This window comes from Rousettus aegyptiacus, unplaced genomic scaffold, assembly GCF_014176215.1.
Source record: "Rousettus aegyptiacus isolate mRouAeg1 unplaced genomic scaffold, mRouAeg1.p scaffold_m13_p_5, whole genome shotgun sequence".
In the NCBI taxonomy this organism is placed as follows: Eukaryota; Metazoa; Chordata; class Mammalia; order Chiroptera; family Pteropodidae; genus Rousettus; species Rousettus aegyptiacus.
In genome coordinates, this window is record NW_023416308.1 from 60,466,270 (window position 1) to 60,490,517 (window position 24,248).

The following is a 24,248-nucleotide window of genomic DNA, read 5'->3' on the forward strand; positions in this document are numbered from 1 at the left end:
TAAATATAATTGCCTAAGAGACAATTCTTAATCAAGTTTATATATATACACATATATATGTATATACATCAGGTTTATATATATATCAAGTTTATATATATATATATAAACTTATATATATAAGTTTATATATATATATAAACTTATATATATAAGTTTATATATATATATATAAACTTGATTATATATGTATATGGACATATTTTTTTCAAGATGACTAGAATATTTCTTATTTTGTGGTTCTTGTCTATACATTTATACCAAAGACAACCAATCATTTAAGAACATAAGTCAGTGTTTTACTGTATCAGGTACTTGTTTGATGTATATGAAAGACTGGTCTAGTATGTTGCAGAATATGACTTTTCATGTTAGATTTACATGTAGGTCTTTAAACTTAATCTTGCCAGCTAGAGATTTAATATATGTCGATCCAAGCTTGGTTAGGGATGCCCTCCGACCAATAGCACCTACTCAGAGCAGGGCTCTAACCCTTGTGCCTTCTTCTTTATACTTGAGAGGACTGTACTACACTGTTCAAAGGGCAAACAATTTTCCCCTTACATTCAAAATTTGTTATGCCACATTTGGCATAAAACTCTTATCATTATACTAAAAAAAAAAAAATGAAGCAAAGTTCAACTTTGGAGAAAAAGAAAACAATCTGACAGGTTCTTGGGAGCCATAGAAAACTAAGAGATATAGTAAATTCTATATCCTAAGAAAGGTATTTCAACGGAGAAGAATGTCTGCACTTATCAAATTTAGTTGAATTGGGGAGAAAGGGAAGCAAATGATAACAAATTGATCAAGAATATTTATATCAGGTTTGCCTTAAGTCTCAGAGAGTAATAAGAAGAACAAGATTCCTTTCTCCTTTTCTCAGAAACCCTTTGGTTTAAATTTGCCCTCTTCTCTCTTCTGTAATTTTTAATTATCACAAATGAACACCAGAGTATTTCAGGTGGCCATCTGCATCAAAGTAAATGACTACAGGTTATGGTTTAGAAGTTTGCCCATATCACAGCAGATGACCTACACATAATCCCACTCTAAACGTTTCTCTTTAGAAAGTACAGAAAAATCAAGTAAAAACTGTATTACTTCCTTTGCAAAAACATGCAGAGATTCCCACCAAAGGCCAAAATATAATGATAATTGACAATGAACACAAATCCATTGTATAGACAAGGTATTTCAGCTTTCTCTAGTTAAAAAAAAAAAATCAAATCAAATTCACTGTGACTGGACACTATTAATATTTTGAGTTCTATAAGTCTCCAGAATTGTCAAAAGTAACCCTGTAGCCAATTCGCTTACAGACACTAAAAATAACCTGAAATAGGCCACCCATGGTGCCAAAAGCAGTATCAAAGAGCAGAGAGATGGTGCCACCAAGTCCCATTGCAATGTCCTTGCACACAACTGGAACTGCACCCATAGTATACACAGGGAAAGTGGCCACATCCACAAGGACTCGGACAGGGATGCCCAGAATGCGACAAAGGACCTTGAGCAGACAACAAAGGATCCGGAGAATGGCCCTGATGATTTTGACTATGACTTTGAGTACCTTCCAGGGGATGCTTGCCAGCTCTTCCCCAATGGCCAAGAAGTACGAGATGGTGGCTAAACCCAGGCGATAAAGGCAACTTTCTATGCCATTAATCACTTGCTTGGTGACATACCACAGGAAATACACAATGTTCTTTAGGATTCCTATCATGAGGTAACAAATTAATTGGAAAAGCTTGATGAATGGGGTAGCAATGAAGCCTATGAGTTTTCCCAAAAAGCTGCTCCTTTCCTCAGATGCCTCTGGAGGCAGCAGAGCAGACTTCTTGCTCCTTGTGCTAGAGAGGGGACTAGAGGTCTCTTTAGATCTCACTGTTCGCTCTTCATCCTGGACTTGGTTAACCATTTCCAGGATTTTTTTCATTTTCTCCGTGTCTTGTTCCTTTTCACCGCAGTTGTTCTGGAACAGCTGAGGGTTAAATGGAAGCAGTTTTTCAAGTTCTTTCACCATCACATCTTCTATGACATCACCGTCCCGGGTGTGCTTGACAAATCCCATGGCCCAGCCTCCTCCAGGGACTGCACAACAGGCTGCCAGCCAAACGAACTCAGGGATGGTCACTTTGTCTTTGACATTGTGGTCTGAGGGCACGGCACCTGTGAGGATATACAGGTCATCTCCACCGCCACACTGTGGGGTCAGGGCTTGGTCCATTAGGCTGTTGAGATTCATGTACCACCGTTCCCGGAAGGACGGGGTCATCGGAACTGCATTTGTGAGAGTGAACGTGGCCATGTGGAAATCATTGCTAAGGGAGAACGGGTACAGCTGTCCTCCCTGGTAATCAGAATCCAGGTAATCTGTATTCAAGGCTTGCCTGCTTCCTAGATTGTTCACAGAGGTGATGGCGTCGGCCTCATTAATCGCCTCCTCAAGTTTGCTGTCGGGGTCGTCGATCTGAAAAAAGAGAGCAAATGTTTAGCTGTACCCAGCTCACAGCAGAGGGGTGCCCCTGAATTGTCCTGCCGAGGCTCCAGATAAGTCCCTATTACACTTACACTTTCCACACTTGGGTCTGGAAGGGCTTGGCTCTCTGGTGCACATGCATTTCATACTAGTATCTCACAATCTTGGTGTTTCAAAGCATCTTTTCAAACAGGCTGTTTCCTATTTCATTCTCTGTGTATCCTCCACTCTTACCCAGCAATAACACCCCATCACACACTCACACTCATGCACATACACAAATACACCATCGTGACATTCATATTTAAAGTGCTTTAGTTTTATGAATTTCATAGCTCTTTTTTTGGAATATTGTTTTTCCATGAGATTCAAATTGATTGTAAAAATGAAAACGACAGAGTAGATCTCAACAGGCCCATAAAAATCAGAACTGCAATTCAGATAATCAGCCACCAATGATGACTGCAATTTAATGAACACATTCTTGATGAATGTTTACATACTTTGGGATATATGAAAAATAACTCTAATCGAAGCATTCAAATCAAATGGGGAAAAATTTATAGCTTATTGTCAGTTATTAGATACTTACCAGGCCAAGCTAAATTCAGATTTGAGCTCAGGACTGACCCAGAACTCTGTACTCTGTGTTTAGCTCCCAAACTAGACTGTCAGGGACCCTGCGTATTCCCCAAAGGCCCCAGCCAAAGACTGACGCATACTAGAATCACAAGGCACTTTTGTTCATCTGTGCCCTGAGATGGTCATCGTGGCAGTATTTATAATAGCAGGATGTTGAATCAACCCATTTTCAAAAGCAAGGAAAGGTTAAGTAAATAATGTTATAGCCATCAAAGAAATGTCTTAAAGCCATTAAAAAGCATTTGCAATTATTAAGATTTTGTAATTTCTAATGATGGGGAAATATATGTGATAATGTTGAAAGGAAAAGCAGGATATAAAATTAAATGAAAACAGATTTTTTTTAAAGTCTAAAAATAGGCAAGAAACACTTTGGAAGGAAACACATGAAAATGTCTGCAATGGATATTTGATTCCTGGGGATACTAAAGATTTTTTTTTCCTCTACTTTCTTGTTTTTCTCTCTACACCTCTCCCTCTGACATCAACCCACAAATTATAACATGTGTTACTTCCAAAAGAAAACAAACAAAAGATAAACAAATTAAAATAAGTAAATTCTTAATAATCGAGTCCCTAGAGTTGGTGCTACTCACCAAACCCATCACTAAATTGAAGGAAGTCAAGGCCATGTGACTTGTGTTGCACCCCTTTTCAGTGGGGCAACCAACTGTGCAATGGCAAATGTAGACATGCTCACAGAAGTGTGTGTAGGGTGGTGAGTGAGGGCAGTGGGTGAGCAAATTGGTGCGAAAGCAGGACTATTTACTGAAGTCAAATGGAATCCAAAGCCTCACCCTTCCAGGGTGTTCCATCTCTTCCCCCAGTCTTAGAATTAGCAATGATCCTAGATGTTCTCCACTCCCACCAGATCCCAGAGGAGCAAGATAAGCAGCTCGTTCATTCTGTAAAGCTTCTAATGAGGCACTTCTATGGCTGAAAGATATACCCCCATAGAAATATCAGCCTCATTCCTGAAATATGAGATCAAGATATGGCAGAGCCAAGATTGTAGAGTCTTGGGTGTAAGGTCGGGGATTCCAAGATGCATGTGTCTCCATGGTTACCAGGGCACTGCATCTGCGTTTAGCCTATAATAGTTTCTTGATCCCCTTTAGGGAAAGTCTGGAGCTATTTTATGAATTGGTAGCCCTGTGATGGAGCGTAGGCAGCATGCTGGTGTGTTTTCAGCCAAAGGGCCATTCAGGGATGAAACAGTGCCTACACATATAGATGGCAGCCCTGGAACATGTGCAGAGGAGAGACTTTTGGATGAGGAAGAGGAAAGAGCAAAAGAGAGAGAAGCAGAAGAAGAAAGGGGAAGGGATAAAAGATGAGGTGGGGTAGGAGAGAGGTGAATGAGAGAGAAAGAGAGAAAGAAACAGAGAGAGTGTGTATGTGTGTGAGAGGGAACACATATTCTGCTTTTGGGCAAAAACCAAGACTGTGTTGATTTGCTCCCCAGCTTTAGAACATGGTCTCCCAGCTGCCAAGGTCAGAGAAGACTTAGTTGGTCGCTTCTGCATCCTCTCAAGCCACATGAGTTCATGAGGCTCCTAATCTCTGCTATGGTTGTGCAGGTGAAAAGCCTTTTCTGCCCACACTTCACAGGCACAAGGAAAATAGGCCAGGATAGAATCGAGGTGACTGGGAAGGCAAGGACCTAATTCTATAATCGACCCTGTGCATTTCTGTACCCTGGGCCTACCTAAGCAAAAACGGTAACTAAGCTATATGCCCTGGACAAACAGGCAGAAAAGAGCACATCTGCTCTCTCCTTCTCCTTGCTTTCTCAGAACCCACTATCCACGGTCACCGTATTTTTATCATCCTCAAATGTGGCTCTATGATTTGATGACAAGATACAGTGTTTGAAATCAAGACATCATGTCTGCATGTTGTACTTATATAGTGCTCGGGTGGGGTGGTCAGGGACTAATATGGTTTGAACTACCGATTGATTGTTTTCAATATAACATGATACATAAGGTATTTTTACCTTATTTTACAAATGGGGAAACTAAGACACGGAAATATGCAGTAACTTTTCCAAAGTGATCCAATAATTAGCAGGAACAGGATTGAGGTCCTGGATTGAGATCAGTCTTTTTATTCCTACAGCATTTGTTTTTTCACTACTAAGTCATACTTTCCTCCATCTTAATGAATAGTTACAACAGTTTTCTTTACCAGAGAATAGAAAAAAAAAATTACTGCACTATCAATAATCTCCTTTTCTTTCTGTGTCACAGAATAAATCAAGTTCCTTGAGGCTGCAGGGAGAAGAGCTGATATCTCAGCCCAAGACTGAAGAGAGAATGGAAAGGAGTGTATATAAAAGCATGTAAAATGTAAAAGTGCGTATGGATAGGCTGACCTTCTCATCTCCATTTTGCCTTTGCCCAGGGCACGTGGCAGCTAAGCCACTAGCTTCACAGTCCAAAAATGTGGCAGCATAGGCAGTGGGCAACTGGCCAGAGCAGTTTCTAGAGTGCTACTTCCCTTAGAAACCTGTCAGTTGACTCGTCCAGGGTCCCCAGTTAGGACCTGACTTGGCTACTTGCTTTTTTTTCTCTACACCAGCAGGGGTAGCAGAGAACATCAAGCACAGCAAAACCTCTCAGAAAAACTGAAAAATCAGTGTCCTCACCACAGCTTCCTCTGCTCCCACTCCATAGAACGGAGTTAAATAGTTAAGAAAGAGACTCTATACAACCCAGGGAACCTAGGTAAATTGCATGGCTTAACTGAATCTGGGATGTGGCCCTTAAGACTTTATATTTTCAATGAACAAAGACTCGTTCATGTTGCCTCCTGTAAGTATGGAAGGAAATGACAGCATAGAAAAGTAGAACCAATGGTCTCCACAAAGATCCAGGAACTGTGGTTTAGCTTGGATTGCTGGAGCCAGAAAGGGATTCCAGGCAGCCCTAGAGAATTAAGGCAGCAAAAGCCTATGGTTGAAACTAGTTAGACATTAATGTTCGCCATTAATGAGATTCAGTCACTTTTGACCTGTCAGACTATTTCAATCTCTCCCTCCTGGCTTCTTCGCCTACTTCTTTCTGTATAGCTCATCATTGCCTCATGGCTTCTACTTACTTACGGTCTCTGTTCCATCATAACTTGAGCTTGCACATAGACCATCATGGCCTCCCTAGCCACTGACCATATCATTAACCTGCAATTTTGGCTTCTTCTGTTACTTAATTTCTTTTTTCAAATGTTCGAGACAGAATCTGATGTATATCCTTTCATATAAGGCCATGTCAAGACAAGCCTATCCTTGAATTAACTGCTTACCTTTGTCAAATCGGTCGTGGCTTAGTACTGCAGAAAGAACCCTGGCGAACCACATAGGGCTTCCTCTCCATCAGGAACCATGTGTCAGGCATTCTAGGGTTGTATTGTCAAGTTAGAACCTTAGTTCAATGCACCAATGTAGATAACTGAATGTGAATACTAACAGACAAAATTTAAACACAAAATAGAAAAGAAAGAAAATTCCCAAGGTTTATCTAATTCAGTATTAAATCGCTGACAAAAATATCAAAGGATGTTTTATAAGATGACAGGACCTTCCATGAATCCTCTGTTCTCTCTTTTGAGGATCTGATTAGAAATACATCAAACCTCTCTTTCTATCTTTTTTGCCTTATCTTTTTCGTATTTTATATCTCGTTAACTCTGTATTTTATTCCATGTGAGCTCTTCAGATCTATCTTCCAACTCACTAGACTTTCTTTAGCTATGTTTAGTCTACTTGTTTGTTAAGGTGCTTTTCTTTTTCTCTCTCTCTTTTTTTTTTTTACCTTTTGTGAAATTCTTTTTTATCTTTCAATAATTTAAACATGCTTATTTTAAAGTACCTTTAAGAGTTCTCTATTTTATTTTATTTTATTTTTTTCAGTTTATTTTGTTGATTCTACTGGTTGACTTCAGGATGGTGGGTATATTAAGTGCTTTGCAATTTTCGCTGGTAATCTTGTCTTCATAAGAGGTCCGTGATACTTCGTTGAAAACAAACAAATGTAATAGAATTACTTTTGCAGTTGCCTCTGCCAGAGCCCTAGAGAATTCAATAATTCTGGAGTAGTTTCGGAGTTATTTTCTCAGTTCACGGTTTCCACAGAGAGGAAGCAGTACACTCATTCAAAGGAAAGATGATGGCTCTAGGCTTACCTCTGGAGGGTGACTATTTCCACTCTGACATAGTGTGAACAGCCAGTTCCTATAACAACTTGTAGGTGGTTTTCCTGCCTGGTTCGCCTGTGCTGCAGCAATTTGCCAGCTCCCAGCTATACTCAGTGAGCCTAGTTCTAGTTTCATGTCATGAATATGGTATGTAACCTTGTCTCCTGTCCCCAGGGCAGGTTAGGGCTCTAGCCCCTAGCATCCATGTGGCTTCTATACATGCTTTGCATATCTGTTTCTTAAATACTTCTGTCACTTGAAAATTTCCCTTTAACTTTTATGCTGAAATACAAATTTAAATATATATACACACATATATGTATACATTCCAATACTCCAATAATTCTATTTGTTTACAGTGGAAGGAGAGGAATTCCACATCTGCCCAGGCACTTTGTTCTCCCCACTGTCTGAGGTTTAAAAAGTTTCTTCTAAAGTATGCTCTCTTTCCTTTTATAATTCGTTATAGATTTATCATCCCCAAATTCATTTACTTTGCTTACATTTCTTTTTTTCTGTTTACACCACCTCCTGAATAAATGTTCGGTATAAGCAGAACAGTACTTCTCAACACTTTTACTGATGGTGTCAAGAACTTTACAGGCTAAAGCAGGGGTCCCTAACCCCAGGTCTTGAACCAGTACTGGTCCTGTTAGGAACCGGGCCATTAGCAAGAGGTGAGCGGCAGGCCAGCAAGTGAAGCTTCATCTGTGTTTGCAGCCGCTCCCCAGCGCTAGCATCACCACCTCAGCTCCATCTCAGATCATCACGCATTAGATTCTCATAGCAGAACTGGTCCCTCCCTGGTGCCAAAAAGGTTGGGGACTGCTGGGCCAAATTCTCTAAGAATAGAATATAAGGACTCCCAGCCCTTTCCTAAATCACATCAGCCAGCTTACAAACAACTTGACTGTTTGTTTTTGTTTGTTTTAGAAATTCCTATGCATTATCTATTACCTACATATTTTGTCTGTTTATGTAGGTATTTCTGTCTTTCTGAAATTTATTTGCATTGATTTTGTATTTTGTAACTTGGAATCATTCAAAAAATTGGATATTACGTTATGAAGTCACTTTACCATATCATTTATAAAACAGATTCAATCCCAGGGCCTTATAATAGTCTGCTAACCGACCTCCACTGAGAGAAAAGCCCATTATGATTCCTACCTCCTGTCTTAAAATCAGTTTTTTAACCTATGATAAAACTTTCTGACCCACAGATGACTAACGTTTAATATCATTTATTAAATAATCATCCGAAAACTCTAAATAATATCACCATAACGGCTCCCCACCATCACCATACTTATTTAACTCTACAAAACAACCGAGTATGTCTTGGTAGGCTTTCACTTTCTGAAGGAATGTCAAAATGTGTGTAACTAAAATACCCAATGCATGTATGGGAAACTGTATTAGAAATAGTACAAGTATTTGATTTTAAAAGTCTAATACAGTCTTCAATACACATACACTGTTACATAAAGGGCAGATGTATTTTTCCATGCTCCCTGTAGAAATAGTTTAATAATCTGTTTATTGCAATTACAGTAAATTACTGACAACACCCTCCCTAAAGACAGAAATACACCTATGATGTAAGAGGTAATTTCGGATTACAATTTCTGGGTGACACTCGCCCTTGTATATGCACCACTAATTTCACTTTGTAGTTCCCTGGCAGAATCTCTGAAGCAGGGGCAGGTACAAAGATCTCTGTGTGTAACCCTCCTCCCTGCTGATCTAGTCCCCGGGGCGTCCAGAGGTAATTTGAAACAGTTCCTGTGTTTAATGGAAACTTTTTTCTAATCACAACATGTTAAGTAGGTTTTAGAAGAATGAGCTCTCCCTTCCACCAGCATCCTGCCCCATAAATAACCTTATAATAAATTCCTTTTCAAATTTAGTACCAAGAAAAAAAATTGTTTCTCTCAAGAAGATGGTCTATTTCCTTCTACCAGATAGTAAAAACTATCTAAACCCATGGGATTTCTTTTTTGCTTTGGGATTAAATGAAAGTAGGCTTTCAATTTTCCTGCTACTATATACGTAAAAAAAAAAAAAAAAAAAAAAAAAAAAAAAAATGATAGAAAATTGAAAAGGAATACTGGAGGGGAAATATTCATTCATTCCACAATGTTTATTAAGCATGTATTTGTGTGACTAGCATTGTGGGAGGAAGCATCAGGATTGGTAATAATAATACTACTAGTAAAAATAATAACAACAATCAACATTTATTAAGCCCTATATGCCAGGCACCATTCTAAGAATTTTATATGTTTTAAACCAGTCAGTGGGTATGTTAAGTATTCATTCATTTAAACTCACGAAAACTAGGTACTATCGTTATCACCTTTTGACAGGTGAAGAAACTGAGGCCCATCGAGAGTAAGTAAGTTGCTCAAGGTCACACAGTTAGTGGGTGCTGGCATCAGGGTGTGGACTCTGGAGGTCCAGCCCCATATCTGGTGTTTGGTCACTGCTTTATATGCCTCAAAATAGGCCTTCGCTTAAGAAACTGACCATCTATTTAGGAAAACAAGGAAAACATAGATACACACGATGTTACATAGGAAACCAAGAAAAAAAAAAAACCCTGTCAGTGTAATGCAGTTTATATTAAGTGCCAAATAAATGGTATGAAGAAAAAGAATTTCAGAAGGAAGAAGGGCATGGTGAGTGCAGCCAAAGAAGCCTTCTTACTTCTTAGAGAAAACAAAAGCTGAGGTGGAATTAGAAGGATGTGCAAGCCTTTGAAAAATGTAGATAAACAGTAAGGTCAGTAAGGCTTAATAAGCCTTCTACGCAAAGGCTTAGGGGCAAAGACAAGCAGCCTGTGAAAACAGGATTTTAAGTAAGGACACATGAAAGGTTTAATTGGAAAGAATGGCAGGGGACAGATAATAAATGATATGATATACAGATATCTAATCATAGAATAATTAGAACTGAGTACGCACCATGTACCAGGCACCAGGGTAAGTGCTTTACATAAAATATCGTTTTTTTTCTTTTTGAATCTGAGATTATAGCTTTTCCTCCACTCTGCCATCTTGACTGTAAGTTCCATAAAGTATCTTTTTTAATCCTGACAGGATCCCTATTACCTTCCTTTACCAAAGGAAACATCGAGGCTCAGAGACACTGAGTAGCGAGCCCAGTGTCACACTGTTAGTGACAGTAGGTGAGGTCACAGATCTACGTGGTCTGACTTCAGTATCTATAATGCACTACTGCTCCATTCTGCTTCCTGGACATTTTCAATGCTATTCTTCCCAGTTGGTCTTTACATGTATAGAGTGGAAATTCCCTGATGGTTTCTGAGGACTGGAGCATCATTAGGGATGTGTCATTCCAGGGAGATACATCTGGCGGCACTGGGCAGGAAAGCCTGGACCACAAAGGCAGATGAGGGACTGGAAAGAGAAGGACATGTGCAAAACTGCAGAAGGAAGAAGCTCAGGATGCAGGCGCTGTTCTGGGAGGGTCCATGGAAACCAAAAGATGATGTCGATGGCTGAAGCAGAGGTCACTGGGAAATGAGGGGCAGTGGAGGAATAGTAAACAGACTGACTGTTTTAACTGAGACTAAACTGACAGGCAGAAATATTTTATAGCTGGACACAGAGAACTGGAGCTTGAATGCAGAAGCGAAATTGAAACTACAGATGAGGGGTCAGCCAAGGAGGAGTATTAACAACTGAAGACTCAATTTGTTGCATACATTCTGTGGGCCAGGCACTGAGGCAGGAGACTTACATAAAAGACTCACACTGCACTGCATGTAACCCTATGGTACCAAGAATACTCAGTACACACGTGAATGTTTTTATTTTAATTGCTATACATTTATACTTATTGTGTCCTGGGAAACTATAACTAGCATTTCATATACATGATTTCATGGATATTATTATTTAGGGCAAGACTAAATTGGTTTTTCAGAGAGTTGATTTAGAGTTAGTGTAAATTCCAATTTCAAGTAAATATTAGTAAAGGTAGTACTCAGATACGGCAAAAATTATAAAGCAGGTTTGCAAATGAATACAGCTTGGAAAACACAGCACTGCTGCATCCCATTTACTCTTCACCTGACTCTACCAGGTAGGCATTATTATCATGTTATGCACAGGAAAATTAAACTCAGATAAGTGACAGGAATAAGGTCATCCAATATAGAAGCGGCAGGGCCGACATTTACACCTGGCTTCTCAGACTCCAAAGCTCCTTTCCGGGTGCCAGAAGCAGCCCACACCTCTTGATGAGGAGGGGAATTCTGAGAGCCACCAGACGGCCACTCTGGAGGACTGGAGAATGAAGAGAAGCTGAGAGAGACACAGTCGGAGGTGTAGGAGAATTAATTGTCTAGTGTTACATCAAAAGGGAGGAGAAAGCTTCAGCTAGTAGAGGGTAGACAACGTGGTACCTGTCCCCGAGAAAAAAGAGAAGGATGGAGACAGAGACCAAGGCTTTCGTTGATTATAGACTCTTTAGTTAGACTTTAAAGGGCAATTTCCACAGAGAGCTCAGGAAGGAAGACGGGTGGCAAAAGTGACTGGAATCTGCAGAAAATGACCTCTTGTTTCAGAAGCCTTTCGGTAAAGGCAGGAGATGAGCAAGACATGAGTTTGAGGAGTAGTACTCATATTCAGGTAGGAAGAGATAGATGTTAATTTTTTACTGGAATAAGCACAGATTATCTCCCAGCCCCTCACAGGCTGCCCAAGAAAAAGGGGGTAGTGGGAGGGTGAGGCTATTTAGGTCTCTGTACAAGGAAGCATCCCAGGGCTTGGGAGCATCTCGGGGGGGGGGGGGGTGATGAGAAGGTCACAGGCTAGAGGAGCAGTGAACCACTGAGCAGAGCTCCAGAAACCTCAGGGCCCAGTCACCTGGTACAGATTTGTTATGGGAGAGTCTGTCACCAAGGAGAGGGGGAGCTATTGAGAGTGACAGTGATCTGCAGAAAACAAACATGAAGCTTCAGCATTTGTCAGCAGTACCATGCTCACCTCACCTGCTCTTTCTCTCCTCCGCCTCTTCTCAGGGGACTGTGCCACGGGGCAAGGGAGCAGGGGCAGCCGTGAGCATAGGCAGAGGGTCACGGAACGCCCCAGAACCCACAGGAGCACAACAAGGCATTGCAGAGGTCTGGAATGACTGGGCGGGGAACATGGGAATGGGGAAAAACTTATAGTTGCCCAGATTAGTTCACAGTAAACCCAACAGGGGGTTTAAAAGTCAAGAAGAAAGAGTTATCAGAGAGGAGAATTTGTGTGCGTGAGAATAGACTCCTGTGCATCTGGTTATATTTTGACAGACTATAAGTTCCTCGAGCACTGGGATCATCGCTTGTACCTTTGTTTGCCTAAATCACAATGAAAACTCTGCCTGTGGGAGATCTTGGTAGGCATTTTGCTGATTGTTATGCTATGACTAAAGCAGTGGCAAAGGGAATGACATTGGGAGCACATGGAGGAGTCAGCCTGAGATGCGGGAACGTCTTCTGAGAAGACAGGAGAGAAGGAGAGGGTTCATGGGGAGCTGGTGTTGCAGGTTCTCAGGGAAGCAGTAGTTGGGTTCTCTGTCATAAGTGGGGGCATGTTGGCCAGAGCATAGGGAGAACAGGGGCAAAGAAAAGCTTCTGAAATGAAAGGAAGGCTCCAGGGAGGCCAGCTCTGCTGAGGCCAGGGTTGTAGTGTTGTAGTTTGGTACTTATTATACCCACAGCGGTGACCTGTAGTCCAGGGACGAGCACAGAGAAAGAATGGGCCTACATGCTGTGGTGGGATGAAGTATGTGGGCTTGTCATTGCAGACAGAAATTGAAGTGCCTGAACTCAGAGTCCAAGAGGGTAGGGGGCAAGGGATACAGGTGACAGCTAATGGCACTGCTAATGTGAGGACTGAGTGGGTACAAGTGCAATGAGGAGCAAGACAGGCTCAGGGCATACGGAAGGGGGAGGCTGGGGAGAGGAGCAGTGTGTCAGCAGCTAGCAGGTAGAGGGGCCAGGTGTGACCCTGCTGCTGATGGGCAGCTGACATGAATGCAGACAGCGCTAAGGGTGGGATGTGAGTAGATGGTCATATTAGGCAGGCTGATCACCAAAGACAAAGTGGAGAGAAGTCTACCAGGCAAAGAAACAGTGTTTATCCACATGTCTGTCCCACCGAGTTCAAGGGTCCAGGCCAGTGCCCGATTACCTGCGCTCTCTGCACCCAGTATGATGGCCCTTCAACCAGGAAGCGATTGGTTTTTGTTAAACTATTTCATTTGGCCTCAAAACAATCTTGTGATGCAGATATGATTTCCCCCAGTTTTCAAATGAGAAAAGAGAGGCTCCAGAGAGAATGAGCTGTCCTCTAGATCTGCTCTAGGATCTGCCTGAGGAAAAGGTGGTCATCAAGAAGGACCATCAAAATGGTTATGGAACTGCAATGATTCGGGAAGGGTGGTATTCCCTTCCCCTGGAGAATCGCAGGCTAAGGCTAGATAAGCATATGTGGGTATGATTCAAACCAGATACTGTGATCAGGAGATGACCTCCTAAGTCTGTAGGGACAGAGAAGCTATGTTCTTTGGCGTTTATTTTATTTTTCAGCAAGAGTTAAATAATCAGACGTGCTGAACAGTGGGTGTTCCAACTTTGTTCCTGTTTATAATTTTTGAACTGTGATACAAACCCACACACACACAGGGACATTACAGAGACACCATCACTCCATTGCCCATCACCAGGTGGGTCAGAGGGCCCTTTCTTACAAGGAACTGTGAGTGTAGCCAATAATCGAAACATCAGATAACCTTATCAGAGCTGAGACTGGATGGTGCAAACAGGCCCGCTGCACAGTCACACACATTAGAATGAACCAGATCTGAGTCCTTGGGTGAATCCTAGGAGAATCCACTCACCACGAAAAATACTCAACTCTCAGGAAAGAAATAAACGGAGTTCTGACCCACCCATTTAAGAAAAAACATCCTCCTTGCTTGGCATCCGAAATATTCTTTATTCTCTTGGGAACAGAAATCGCTTTAGAGAATTAGAAAAATTTTTTCCTTTCTTTTTCTTTCTTCGTTTTCTCTTTCATTTCTTCTCTCTCCTTTTACTTTGCTCTCTCCTTTTCTTCCTCTCTCTCTCTCCCCCCCTCCTCCTTCACTCACCACCCCCTTCTTTCTTTCCTTTTATGAAAATAGAAACACAGGGCCTTTCATTTCCTGACCATCCCTTCAGCACTCAGGCAGACTTCCGGGTCCTCTCTGCCTTCCCGTGAATCACCCTTCCTCTGGGCCCCCAATGCCACTCATACACCTTCCTGCCCTCGGGAGAAGTAGGCGTTACCAGATCTCCTTGTGGCATGCTCAGCAGTGTGCTCACTGTAGGCGCTTAGCATGTGTTGGGTGAACTGTGGAGGTGCCAAGACAAGTGGCCGCGGAATTCTCTTCTCCTAAGTTGTTAGATGATGGAACATCATCCATTTCAGACTTTTCTTTTTCTTGAAAATTTAAAAATAAGAATAGAAGAGGTGGGTGGATTTCAAGAATGCACTAAACTAACCCTCAACTGGCAATGCATGCAGGCAAAGGAGGCCTGAGGTGTGGGCACTGGGTGACCTCGAGGGCAAACACACTCCCATGGGACTCCTGGGACTGCTCTCCTCACACAAAGCTCCAAGTTTCGAACCCTTCTGGGAGCCTAAGAAAGTGTGTGGACTCCTTTAAGACCTTTCCAGAACTGCAGCACCTTCTCAGGTTACATCATCCCTGGTCTTCTCTGGTTTCCTTCCTCATTACTCACTGAAGCCTGTTTTCCACTCTGGACCTGCTTCTTTTCCAGAGCAATTATTCTTAACCTTTGACTATGTGGGACAGAACTCAGAAAAGTCAGTTAAGTGCAGATGTCTCCATTTCTAATTTTTTCCACCTTCCGAGTTTAGACAAAATTAGAGGTTCTTAGCCCTGGCTGCCCTGGCAGAATCACCTGGAAACTTAAAAATAAAATATCTCCAGGCCTTACCCCAGACCAATTAAATCAGAATCTCTGGGGCAGGGGCACGGCTGGGAATCAGGATATTTTTAAAGTTCTCCAGATGATTATAAATTGAGAACCCGCTGGACTAGATCTTTATCACATTCTCATTTGTCAGTCTGTAGTGGAATAAGCCCCTGCCTAGACAGCCACTATAAGAAATTAGCAATGTCTCCTTAAATCAACAGTTCTCAAAATTCAGTTTGTATTAGAAGTAACTTGGTCGTTACTAAAAATGCAGATTCCTGTGCTTCACATCAGATCTATTCAGCTGGTCTGGAGTGGGGCTCACAAGTGCGTTTTTAACCACCACCACGCCCAATGATATTGTTGCAGGGTGTCCATGACCCCCACATGAAAACACGAATGTTTAAATCATCTTTGGTAGTGCTCCGGCTGGGCTTGGTTTATTCACATGATATTCATATTTTGTGAGACATATAACCCACATATTGCAAGAGCTGTCATGATAATAACAAGGGAGAGAACACAGTATTATAGGGCCATTCGGATCTTCCCCCTATCAGAGCAGTTAATATTCTAATCATAAAAATGTGTAAACATGGATTTCCTACCTTATTCATGTACAGAATGAGAAGTCTATTTTTGCTATTTATACTCTTTTGAGTACATCTTGATATTCTAACATCTTCAATAGCGGCCTACACTTCCTGGATAAATGACAAACTGGCATATTCATGGGGACACCCTAAAACTTGTCCAATCTCTTCTCTCAAATTTTCCCTTACAGTCAACCAAAACGGGCCACTTCCTGTCCCCAGCCACGTCAGTTAAGTGGCTGTAATGTAGCTGCGTCCCTGCTCCCTTTGCACCGCCGCCCATGTCCTCTCTGGCTGGGGATGCCCTCACCATTCCTCTCTGCTGCTCATGTTCTACCTGGCTCTTCAGACCCGGCTCCAATCTCACAGCATCTGTGCTGGGCAGACTCCTTTGGTCTCCCAGACCCATTCTCCACTCTTCTCTGCCCTGCTGTGTTCCAGGAGGTTGAATTTTAGGTGCCACATCATCTGATTGTCCTCTGGCTTCTGAATGGAGTAGCCGGTGAGAGGGTGAGAAGAGAGAAACCAGAGTATTTCTTTTCCCTGCGTGCAGCTCTATTTCTTTGCTGCAGCTCTAGCTCTGGCTGAGTTTCTCTGCAGTCATGGCTCTCACTGGGCTCTGCCATGACCCCACAGGTCTGGGATGGCGACAGCTTCCTGCCATAGCTAGGCCCTAGCTGCTTCACCATACCTTGTTGACTCCCTTACGCATCTGTAAGTCATTTCTTCATTCAATTTGTTGGTTAAACTACTTTGAGAGTTGGTCTCTTTCCTGCTAGGACCCTGGATGATACAGCCTCTGTGAGATCTTTCCCAAGACCCTGACTCGCCCAGTCCCGGGAGATCACATCCACCTCAGGGCCTTGGTGGCATGAATAACATGCATGGTTGGCACACAGAGAGGTTCTGCTGAGTGCTGAGGGCCCCTCGGGTAGTGTTATCTGGCTGCACGTTCTCGGCTCTATCAGCCAACCACCGGGTACACTGGGCCCTGTCAGTCGGTGTGCCACAGTCAACTTTTACCTCTAATTTAATGAGTAATTCTGACACTATCTCGGAGAGGCCAGCATTTGTTCCCACATGACCCCCTCCTACCACCTCCTTGCCAGTCACAACCAAGGGACAGCCAATCTGGCCAGCAACCAACCAGAAGCCTCTCTTGAGTTTTAATCTAAGAAAATCAGAGATTGACAATAGTCAGTGTCGCTAGAACAGCGAAGGTCGCTAGATGCTGTTTAGAGCCGGCAGCCAGGTAGACTCATTAGAAAGCAGAGGGAAGACAGAGGAAGGTAGGAGAAAGACTTGGAAGATTCTGTGGGACCACTGGTTTCTATAAGTTCCCCAGCTCTGGGTCCTTTGAGGCCTGTCTCTCTGCTCTTATACCTATGACTCTACCAGTGATCTCTTACGACAGCCTTGTTCTTCACCCAAATAAGCTTGGGTAAGCTTATGATTCATGTACCAACAAGCCTGTAATGTCAGGAGTCCTACTCATGAGAACTCAGTAAGCCTCCTGTGGGAATCGGAGCAGGGACCATATACGGATGGAAACTTCTAGACACCTGGATTAAATCTCAGGGACAAATAAAGAGATAAAGCTGCCTTGGTCCCAGGAGTCTGGGAACAGATCAGACGGGTACCCCGGGGGAGAGAGAGAAGAAACTTCTACCAAATTCTTCAACAGAGAATGTATCAATGGACAAAGTAAAATAGAGGATAGTGCAAGAGCAACTGAACTCAAAGAAAAAGCTGAGACTGGTCACAGGTAAGGTGGCAATAGAGCAGGAAGGTGGGTTTTTATTTTTGCTTTGACAGGGCTAAGCGGCTTTATTAGAGAAAGCCAGGATTCCAAAAGGCATCAGAGTTGGCATTGCAGCCCTTCATTTTGCAAAGGTGAGCACAACACTGACAAAGCACCGGTTGTACCACATCTGCCACCTGGCCCCGCCTGTCTTCTTCTCCCACTTGTCCATCTTGAGAGTCTGGCTTCTCACTTTCCCAGCATGGACCAGGGAACCATTTCAGCAATAATCATGGATCGGACCTAGGAGCATGGTAACTCTCATCCTGCTTGTTTCCACAGCAGGCGTGGTCTGGGAAGCCAAGGTAACTTATTCATTCAACATGCTTTATGTATAGGTACTGAGTGCTTAGACACAATGCAGAGTGCCTTTTGCACACACCGTCATAAGGAATCTTCCTAACTCCTCAGTAGGAGACAGATCATTTATTAGCCCTGTGACACAGATGGGGAACTGAGCTCCATGAGCTTCAGTAACGTTTCCAAGGTCACACAGCTGGTAAATGACAGAGCTGGGACTCAGCCCAGTTTTATCTCTCTATGAAACCCATTTTCTTAACCACTCTGTTTCTCAGTCCTTGCCCCTTTGGGGGTTAACCATCTAGCAAGAGAGACTTAAATAAACCACTTCTTGGTCATGATCCCCCTTCCTGACTAAGTCACAAGACACCTGTAGGCAGGGACTGGGTTTTGTCCCAGAACCATACCTTAGACTCCTATTTCTTGGCTTAGACCTAAGAACTCAATCAATAGTTTTGTTGCTGATAATAATGATGATACTGATAAAAGTATCACTCAGCAGCTGGATATCTAACTACTGATCCTTTGCTATGCTAAAACTTTAGACCTGCTGACCAGGAATGAATAAATGAATGAACAGATAATAAACAAGGTAGGCTTGTTTCTGTCACTGAAGATCCCTTTAATTCCATGCCTACCTCTTAAACCCCAATTCATGGATAAGAACAAATTTATGATAAGTTCTTGCCTCTGGTTGGCTGTAACCACTTATAAGGTAAATGAATGAGAGAAAACACACAGGCTCTGGCCTGTGGCAGGACTAGAGGAACAAAATACTGACAGCGACAAAAGCAATAGCAACAACAAGCCTGGTCAATGAGCCACCTGGGGATGGTACTACAGCCTGCAAGATACCACCATCACCCTCACCTCACAACTGGGAAAGCCTTGGAGCCTGTCTCCATATATTACAGCTATAAGAAACAGCTTTTCTTCAAAAGCTACAAGCAAAATTTACCATACAATTTTAAAGATCATTAGAGAAGATTTGACACCCCTTAGACTCTTTGCTACAACATAACTCTGTTAGGTAATGGTTTATCTGCATCCAACCTAGACCCTTCTTGAGCTATTAATGCTTATGACCTCTTTCTTAAGCACAAAAGAGACAGTATCTGCCTCTCCATGTTGTATAATAAATATCATTTGAGGCTAGCTAAGTCTGATAAAGATGAACTGAGACTTTAAGCAAACATAATCATTCAGGAAGGTCTATGGGAGGAGCTAGAGCTTATGGAAGTTCTTGTGAGAAAACCCTACATGAGGGAACCTTACAAGAAGTACTCTATATTTATAATAAGGGTCTATGTTTCTAACTTCCCCTTCCATGGTACAGGCCAGACTGTACCATGTCTGCATGTTCTGGGTTGAACTCTTTTTCCTGAATAAATCCTTTTGGTGATGAAACACTTAGTCGATATTATTTTTTAGTCTACGAGTCTGCCCTCTGGCAAAATCATTTCCACCTTTTTGACATTTTCTCCTGGGTTTTTTGAATGTCACTCTTCCTCAAGTTTCTCTAAACATGAGACTAATGGCAGCAGTATTAGGAACAGAATGCCAGATTAGGAATGAGAAGATCTGTCAGGTCCGCCACTTACTGGCTTCATGACTCTGGGCAGACAGTGGTTCCCTGGGCCTCTTTCCCCAAGACAGAAGGATAACCTCTGCTCAGGAACACAAGAAGGGGAAAGAAGACAGGATTATTTCAAGCCACCCATGAGTTATACATGATATAAACTTGAAATAAATATGTGATGAACTGGACTTTGCATTTGAAATCCCTAGGTCTCCCATTTCTAAATGAAAATACATTGTTTATGTTTATCAACAGAGTCCCTTCACTCTGCTACTCCATGGGTGTGATGGCTGTTCGAATGCGGTTTGTTAGATGTGGCTTGACAGAGTCCAAAGAGGTGCTGAAACTATTGACTAGAATAAATGGTAGGCAAACATAGATGTCTCTACGTATAATGGAAATTTCTGGAATGTTAACACACATATACATACACAAACTATAAAGATTTGTTTTCTGCAAGGAGAGATCTTTTTTTATGTATACTTCCAAAATGCCCCCTCCAATTTTTATCATAAGAATATATTACTTTTATAATCCAACCCCCCTAAATATTATAAATAATGACATTAGAAAGTTAGCTGAAAACTGCCTGTAGGTCTAGATCTGGGGTTGCCAAGCCACAATAGGAGTAGGATTGTACAGCTTTCAAACTTAATGCTCACTGTACAATCCATATTTGCTGAGTGCTAACATTCGACATCTATTAATCACTTACTAAGTGCTGGCATTGTGCTGGGCCAGGGTTGGCAAACTACAGCCTGTGAGCCAAATCCAGCCTACCAACTGCTTTCATAAATAAAGTTCCCTTAAAACACAGCCACAGTCATTCATTCATATATTGTCTGTGGCTGTTTTTGTGCTAAAACAGCCTAACTGAATAGTCGTAATAGAGACTATATGGCCCACGAAACCTAAAATATTTACTATTTGGCCTTTTACGGAAAAAGCTTGCTGGCCTTGAAGTTAGACAATGAGGATTCAATAGGAAACAAGAGCCCTGAGCCCTGTCCTCATGGAACTTAGATTCTAGTTGAGTGGCATTCAATTAGTCACACCAGTAAATATATAATTGCAATACATTAACAAAGAAAAGTATGTTTGGTGCTAATAGAGAGTATCCAGGGTAGTTGACTTAGTCAGGAATATCAGAAGACAATTAAAAAAAAAATTAAAAAAAAAAACAGCAGGGACAAAGGCCTATAATGAAAGAGAACATGGGACTTTTTTAAAATAAATAAATAAAATAAACACAGAAATAAGTCAAAGTGGCTAGAGGTACAGGCCTGGCCAGGTCTGTGACGCCAGATAAGGCTGGGAGGGGAATGGGAGACCAAGTGGACAGGCCTCTGGAGACCACGATAAGGGCTTATCTTTATCTGAAGAAAAATGAGGAGTCCTTAAGGGTTTCCAGTGAGACTGTTGGAGATACGATGGGATTAATGTTTGAGAGGATTTCTCTGGCTTCGGGGTGGAGAAAGGCTAACGGAGACCAGGACAGAAGGGGTTAACCAGACAGGAAACTGTTTTTACAGAGGCCTAGACAAAGATGATAGGAGCATGGACCTTGGAGTACAGGTAATAGGGATACAGGGGTGACGTTTGTCCAGCTGAGCTGCAGAAGCAAGGTTATCAACCATCCCAAAGTGTCCACTCAGCCCTGAAGAAGTTGTGCAGTGTTATCATAGATATCATGGTCCAGATACAACAGAGATAGCCAAGAATGAGAAAAGACCTTTCATGGTTCATAAACTCGGCTTTCCTTTTCATGCTTCCGTGTGTCTTCAGACTATAGTAGATACTCAGTCTTTCAGAAACATAAATAGTGGCCATTTCCTTACATAATCCCTGTTCAATCATGCATCTTGGTCAATTCAATAAAAAAATCAGGGGTTATTAAGTTTCAGAATGTGCTGGATTCAGCTGGCTTTACTTCCCTGGGGAAGCAGGCTAGGTGCATAAGAGAGGCTGCTAAACTGACTGAAGGATGAATAAGGAGGCCCTCCACCCACAGATGTGGGTCTCGGGATGGTAAGGTTTGCCTGCATCCCTCCCGCTCGGGCAACTGTCATCTGGTCAGGAGCTGGGCCCTCGTCAGGCTCATGTACTGCAACGATCCACCTCTAGCAGCAGTAGCTCCACGCCTCCACAGACGCAAGAACCCCCTTCCCCTTATCACTCACTGAGACCAAGAGGACAGTACTCGGTGCTGGACAGAACTTTTAGATAATCCATTCTCCTCCACCCCAATCTGGTGCCTTATGGAGAATGTCTGTTTGCACAAGGACCAGGGGAAGTGCTCACAATGGATGAGAATAGAGCAAGGTTGCAAAAAAAGGCAACCGCGCCCTCAGCCCAATGCAGCACCTGGAGATCCTGTAACCTGCCATGGCTGCAGGTACGAAGTTACACTTGAGGCTGTGAGCATCTGACGTTCAGTGGCACAAAGTTGTGGGGCTGGAATCATTCTGCTCTATAAAATCCTGGTAAATAAATGTGTGAACATTCAAATTAGGAATTTCATTCAGGAGAGCCCAATAGTTCTCTTAACACATTAACAGCTTTGTTAACAGAGGCAGCTCCATGTGTTCTCTGGTGTCAGACAGCTCAGGTTCAAACCCAAGTTCCACCACTTTCTAGCTGCATGAATGTGAAACCGTAATTTAACCTTTCTGTGCCTCGGTTTCCTCCTCTGTCTAAGGAAGATAATAATAGCACACATTTTCTGTGATTGTTATAAGGATTGAGATTACTTGTGAAAAAAAAAATGCCTAGAAGAGTTCCGGGTATGCGGTAAGTACCTGGTGAGCTCCAGACCCCCTACTAGAAGCTCCACTGAAAACCTGAAGGCATCTCACACTTTGCACATCGCACACACCAGCTCCTCCTTTATATCATCATCTTATTCATGACAGCGCCATTCTTCTGGTTATTCTGGCCAAAGCCCTTGGAATCATCTGTGACTCCTCCCTTTCTTTCATCCCAAAGATTCTTGGCTCTTTCTTCAAAATATATCCAGAACTAGACTGCCACCACGCTGGCCACCACTGTATCCTGCCTGATTATCGAAATCTCCTAACTGGTCTGTTTCTGTCTTTGAACCCATACAGTCTGTCCTCAATGCAGTAACCAAAATGATGCTATTAAAATATAAGTGAGATCACGTCACATCCCTCTACTCAACGCTGGTAGAGTGGCTTCCTGTCTCAAGTGGAGTAAAAGCCAAATTTCCTACAAATAGCCCAGGGGGCCCTAAACGACCTGCCATCTCCCGCCCTGCCTGACCTCATCTCCTGCTCCTCTCCTCATGCACCCTCTCTAGTCACACCGGCCTCTTCTTCAAACACGGGAAACACCACTGCAGGGCCTTTGCACTTGCTGTTCCCTCTGCCTGGGACATTTTTCCTCCAGATACCTACATTACTGGCTTTGCCACTTCCTCCGGGTCTGTACACAGTCACCTCCTGTCATGTCTTCCCTTAGAAAACTTCACCTTTTCCCTGATGGCTCGTATGCTCCTGCCGTGTTTTATTTTTCTCCTATTTAATACTATGTCTTTTATTTATCTATAGCACGTGTCCTCTATTAGATATTATGCTCCATGAGAATATTTTTATTTCTATGATTCACTTCTCTTTTCCCAGGGCCTACAACAGTGCCTGACACATAGCAGGTGCTCAAGTAAATATTTGTTGATTTAACGAATTAAGCGATGGAGGGCCCAGGGCTTTGTTAAAACATTAGGCATTCCTGCCAACTGAATATCAGTCAAAACTCAGGACCCATCATCCCTAAAATTAAGGTGCAAGTCGATGGGAACATGTAATTTAATTTAAATATTCAAATACTGTTTCAGCCAACTGTACCCATATTTTCAGTGTTCATTAAAATTATAAAATGCCCTCAGCTTGACTTCCTTTGATTGAGCCACACTTGTTAGGCTCTGGGTCAATAAAAGCATGACTGGAATACTAAATAGTGCTTCTATTTTTGGTTCACCATATGAGTTGGTTTCTTTTTATTTCTCCTTCTTTTCAGTTGTCACATAGATATACCAGCAGTCAATGAATTATTGCTGCCCTAGATGTCAAGTTCTACGGAACAAATGGGTACGTGACCACTCAGGAGACATAATACGCAACCTGAAGGCGAAACATTCTTGAACTCATAGTAATTCCAGGAGCAAGACCAGACCACTGGATGCAACAGCTACTGGCAAGTGGGAGGATTTAGATTCTCATATTTTGACTTGTGAAGCTGACAGTTTGAAAGGAAGAGAAATCTGAAACCCAAAGAAGAAAATCTTTATTCCTCAAGGAAAGTGCCATTCAATCACCATGAGCTAATAACTGAGCTAATGACAATCCAAAGGTGGGATTTTCAGAATGGTGTCAGAAGCAAAGCCATAAATCGTTGGAAGAACTGGATTAATTCAGTAAAATAAAAATAAAATAATATATCTAGTCAGTCTACTTGGAATCCGGAGAGAAAACAGACATTGTAATTGGAAGACAGCATGAGAGTAGAAAGAGGGCAAAGAGCTTTGGAGCTGGGCAGCCATAAGCTTTCATTCAGGATTTGTCTTCTAGCAGCTATGTGACCTTTGATAAGTTATGTAATCAGTCTGAATCCCAGTTTCCTGAACTATATAACATGGATTA

At 42.3% G+C, this 24,248-nt stretch overlaps 1 protein-coding gene across 1 annotated transcript in view; it reads right to left on the reverse strand.

Moving 5' to 3' along the window:
- Positions 1-277: 277 nt before the first annotated feature.
- The window catches only part of ENDOD1 (endonuclease domain containing 1), a 29,729-nt gene continuing 5,758 nt past the window's right edge, over positions 278-24,248 (reverse strand). The window contains exon 2 of the mRNA XM_016158717.2: positions 278-2,473. Coding sequence (XP_016014203.2) covers positions 1,271-2,473 — 1,203 coding nt within the window. The 3' untranslated portion in view covers positions 278-1,270. The remainder of the gene's footprint in view (positions 2,474-24,248) is intronic.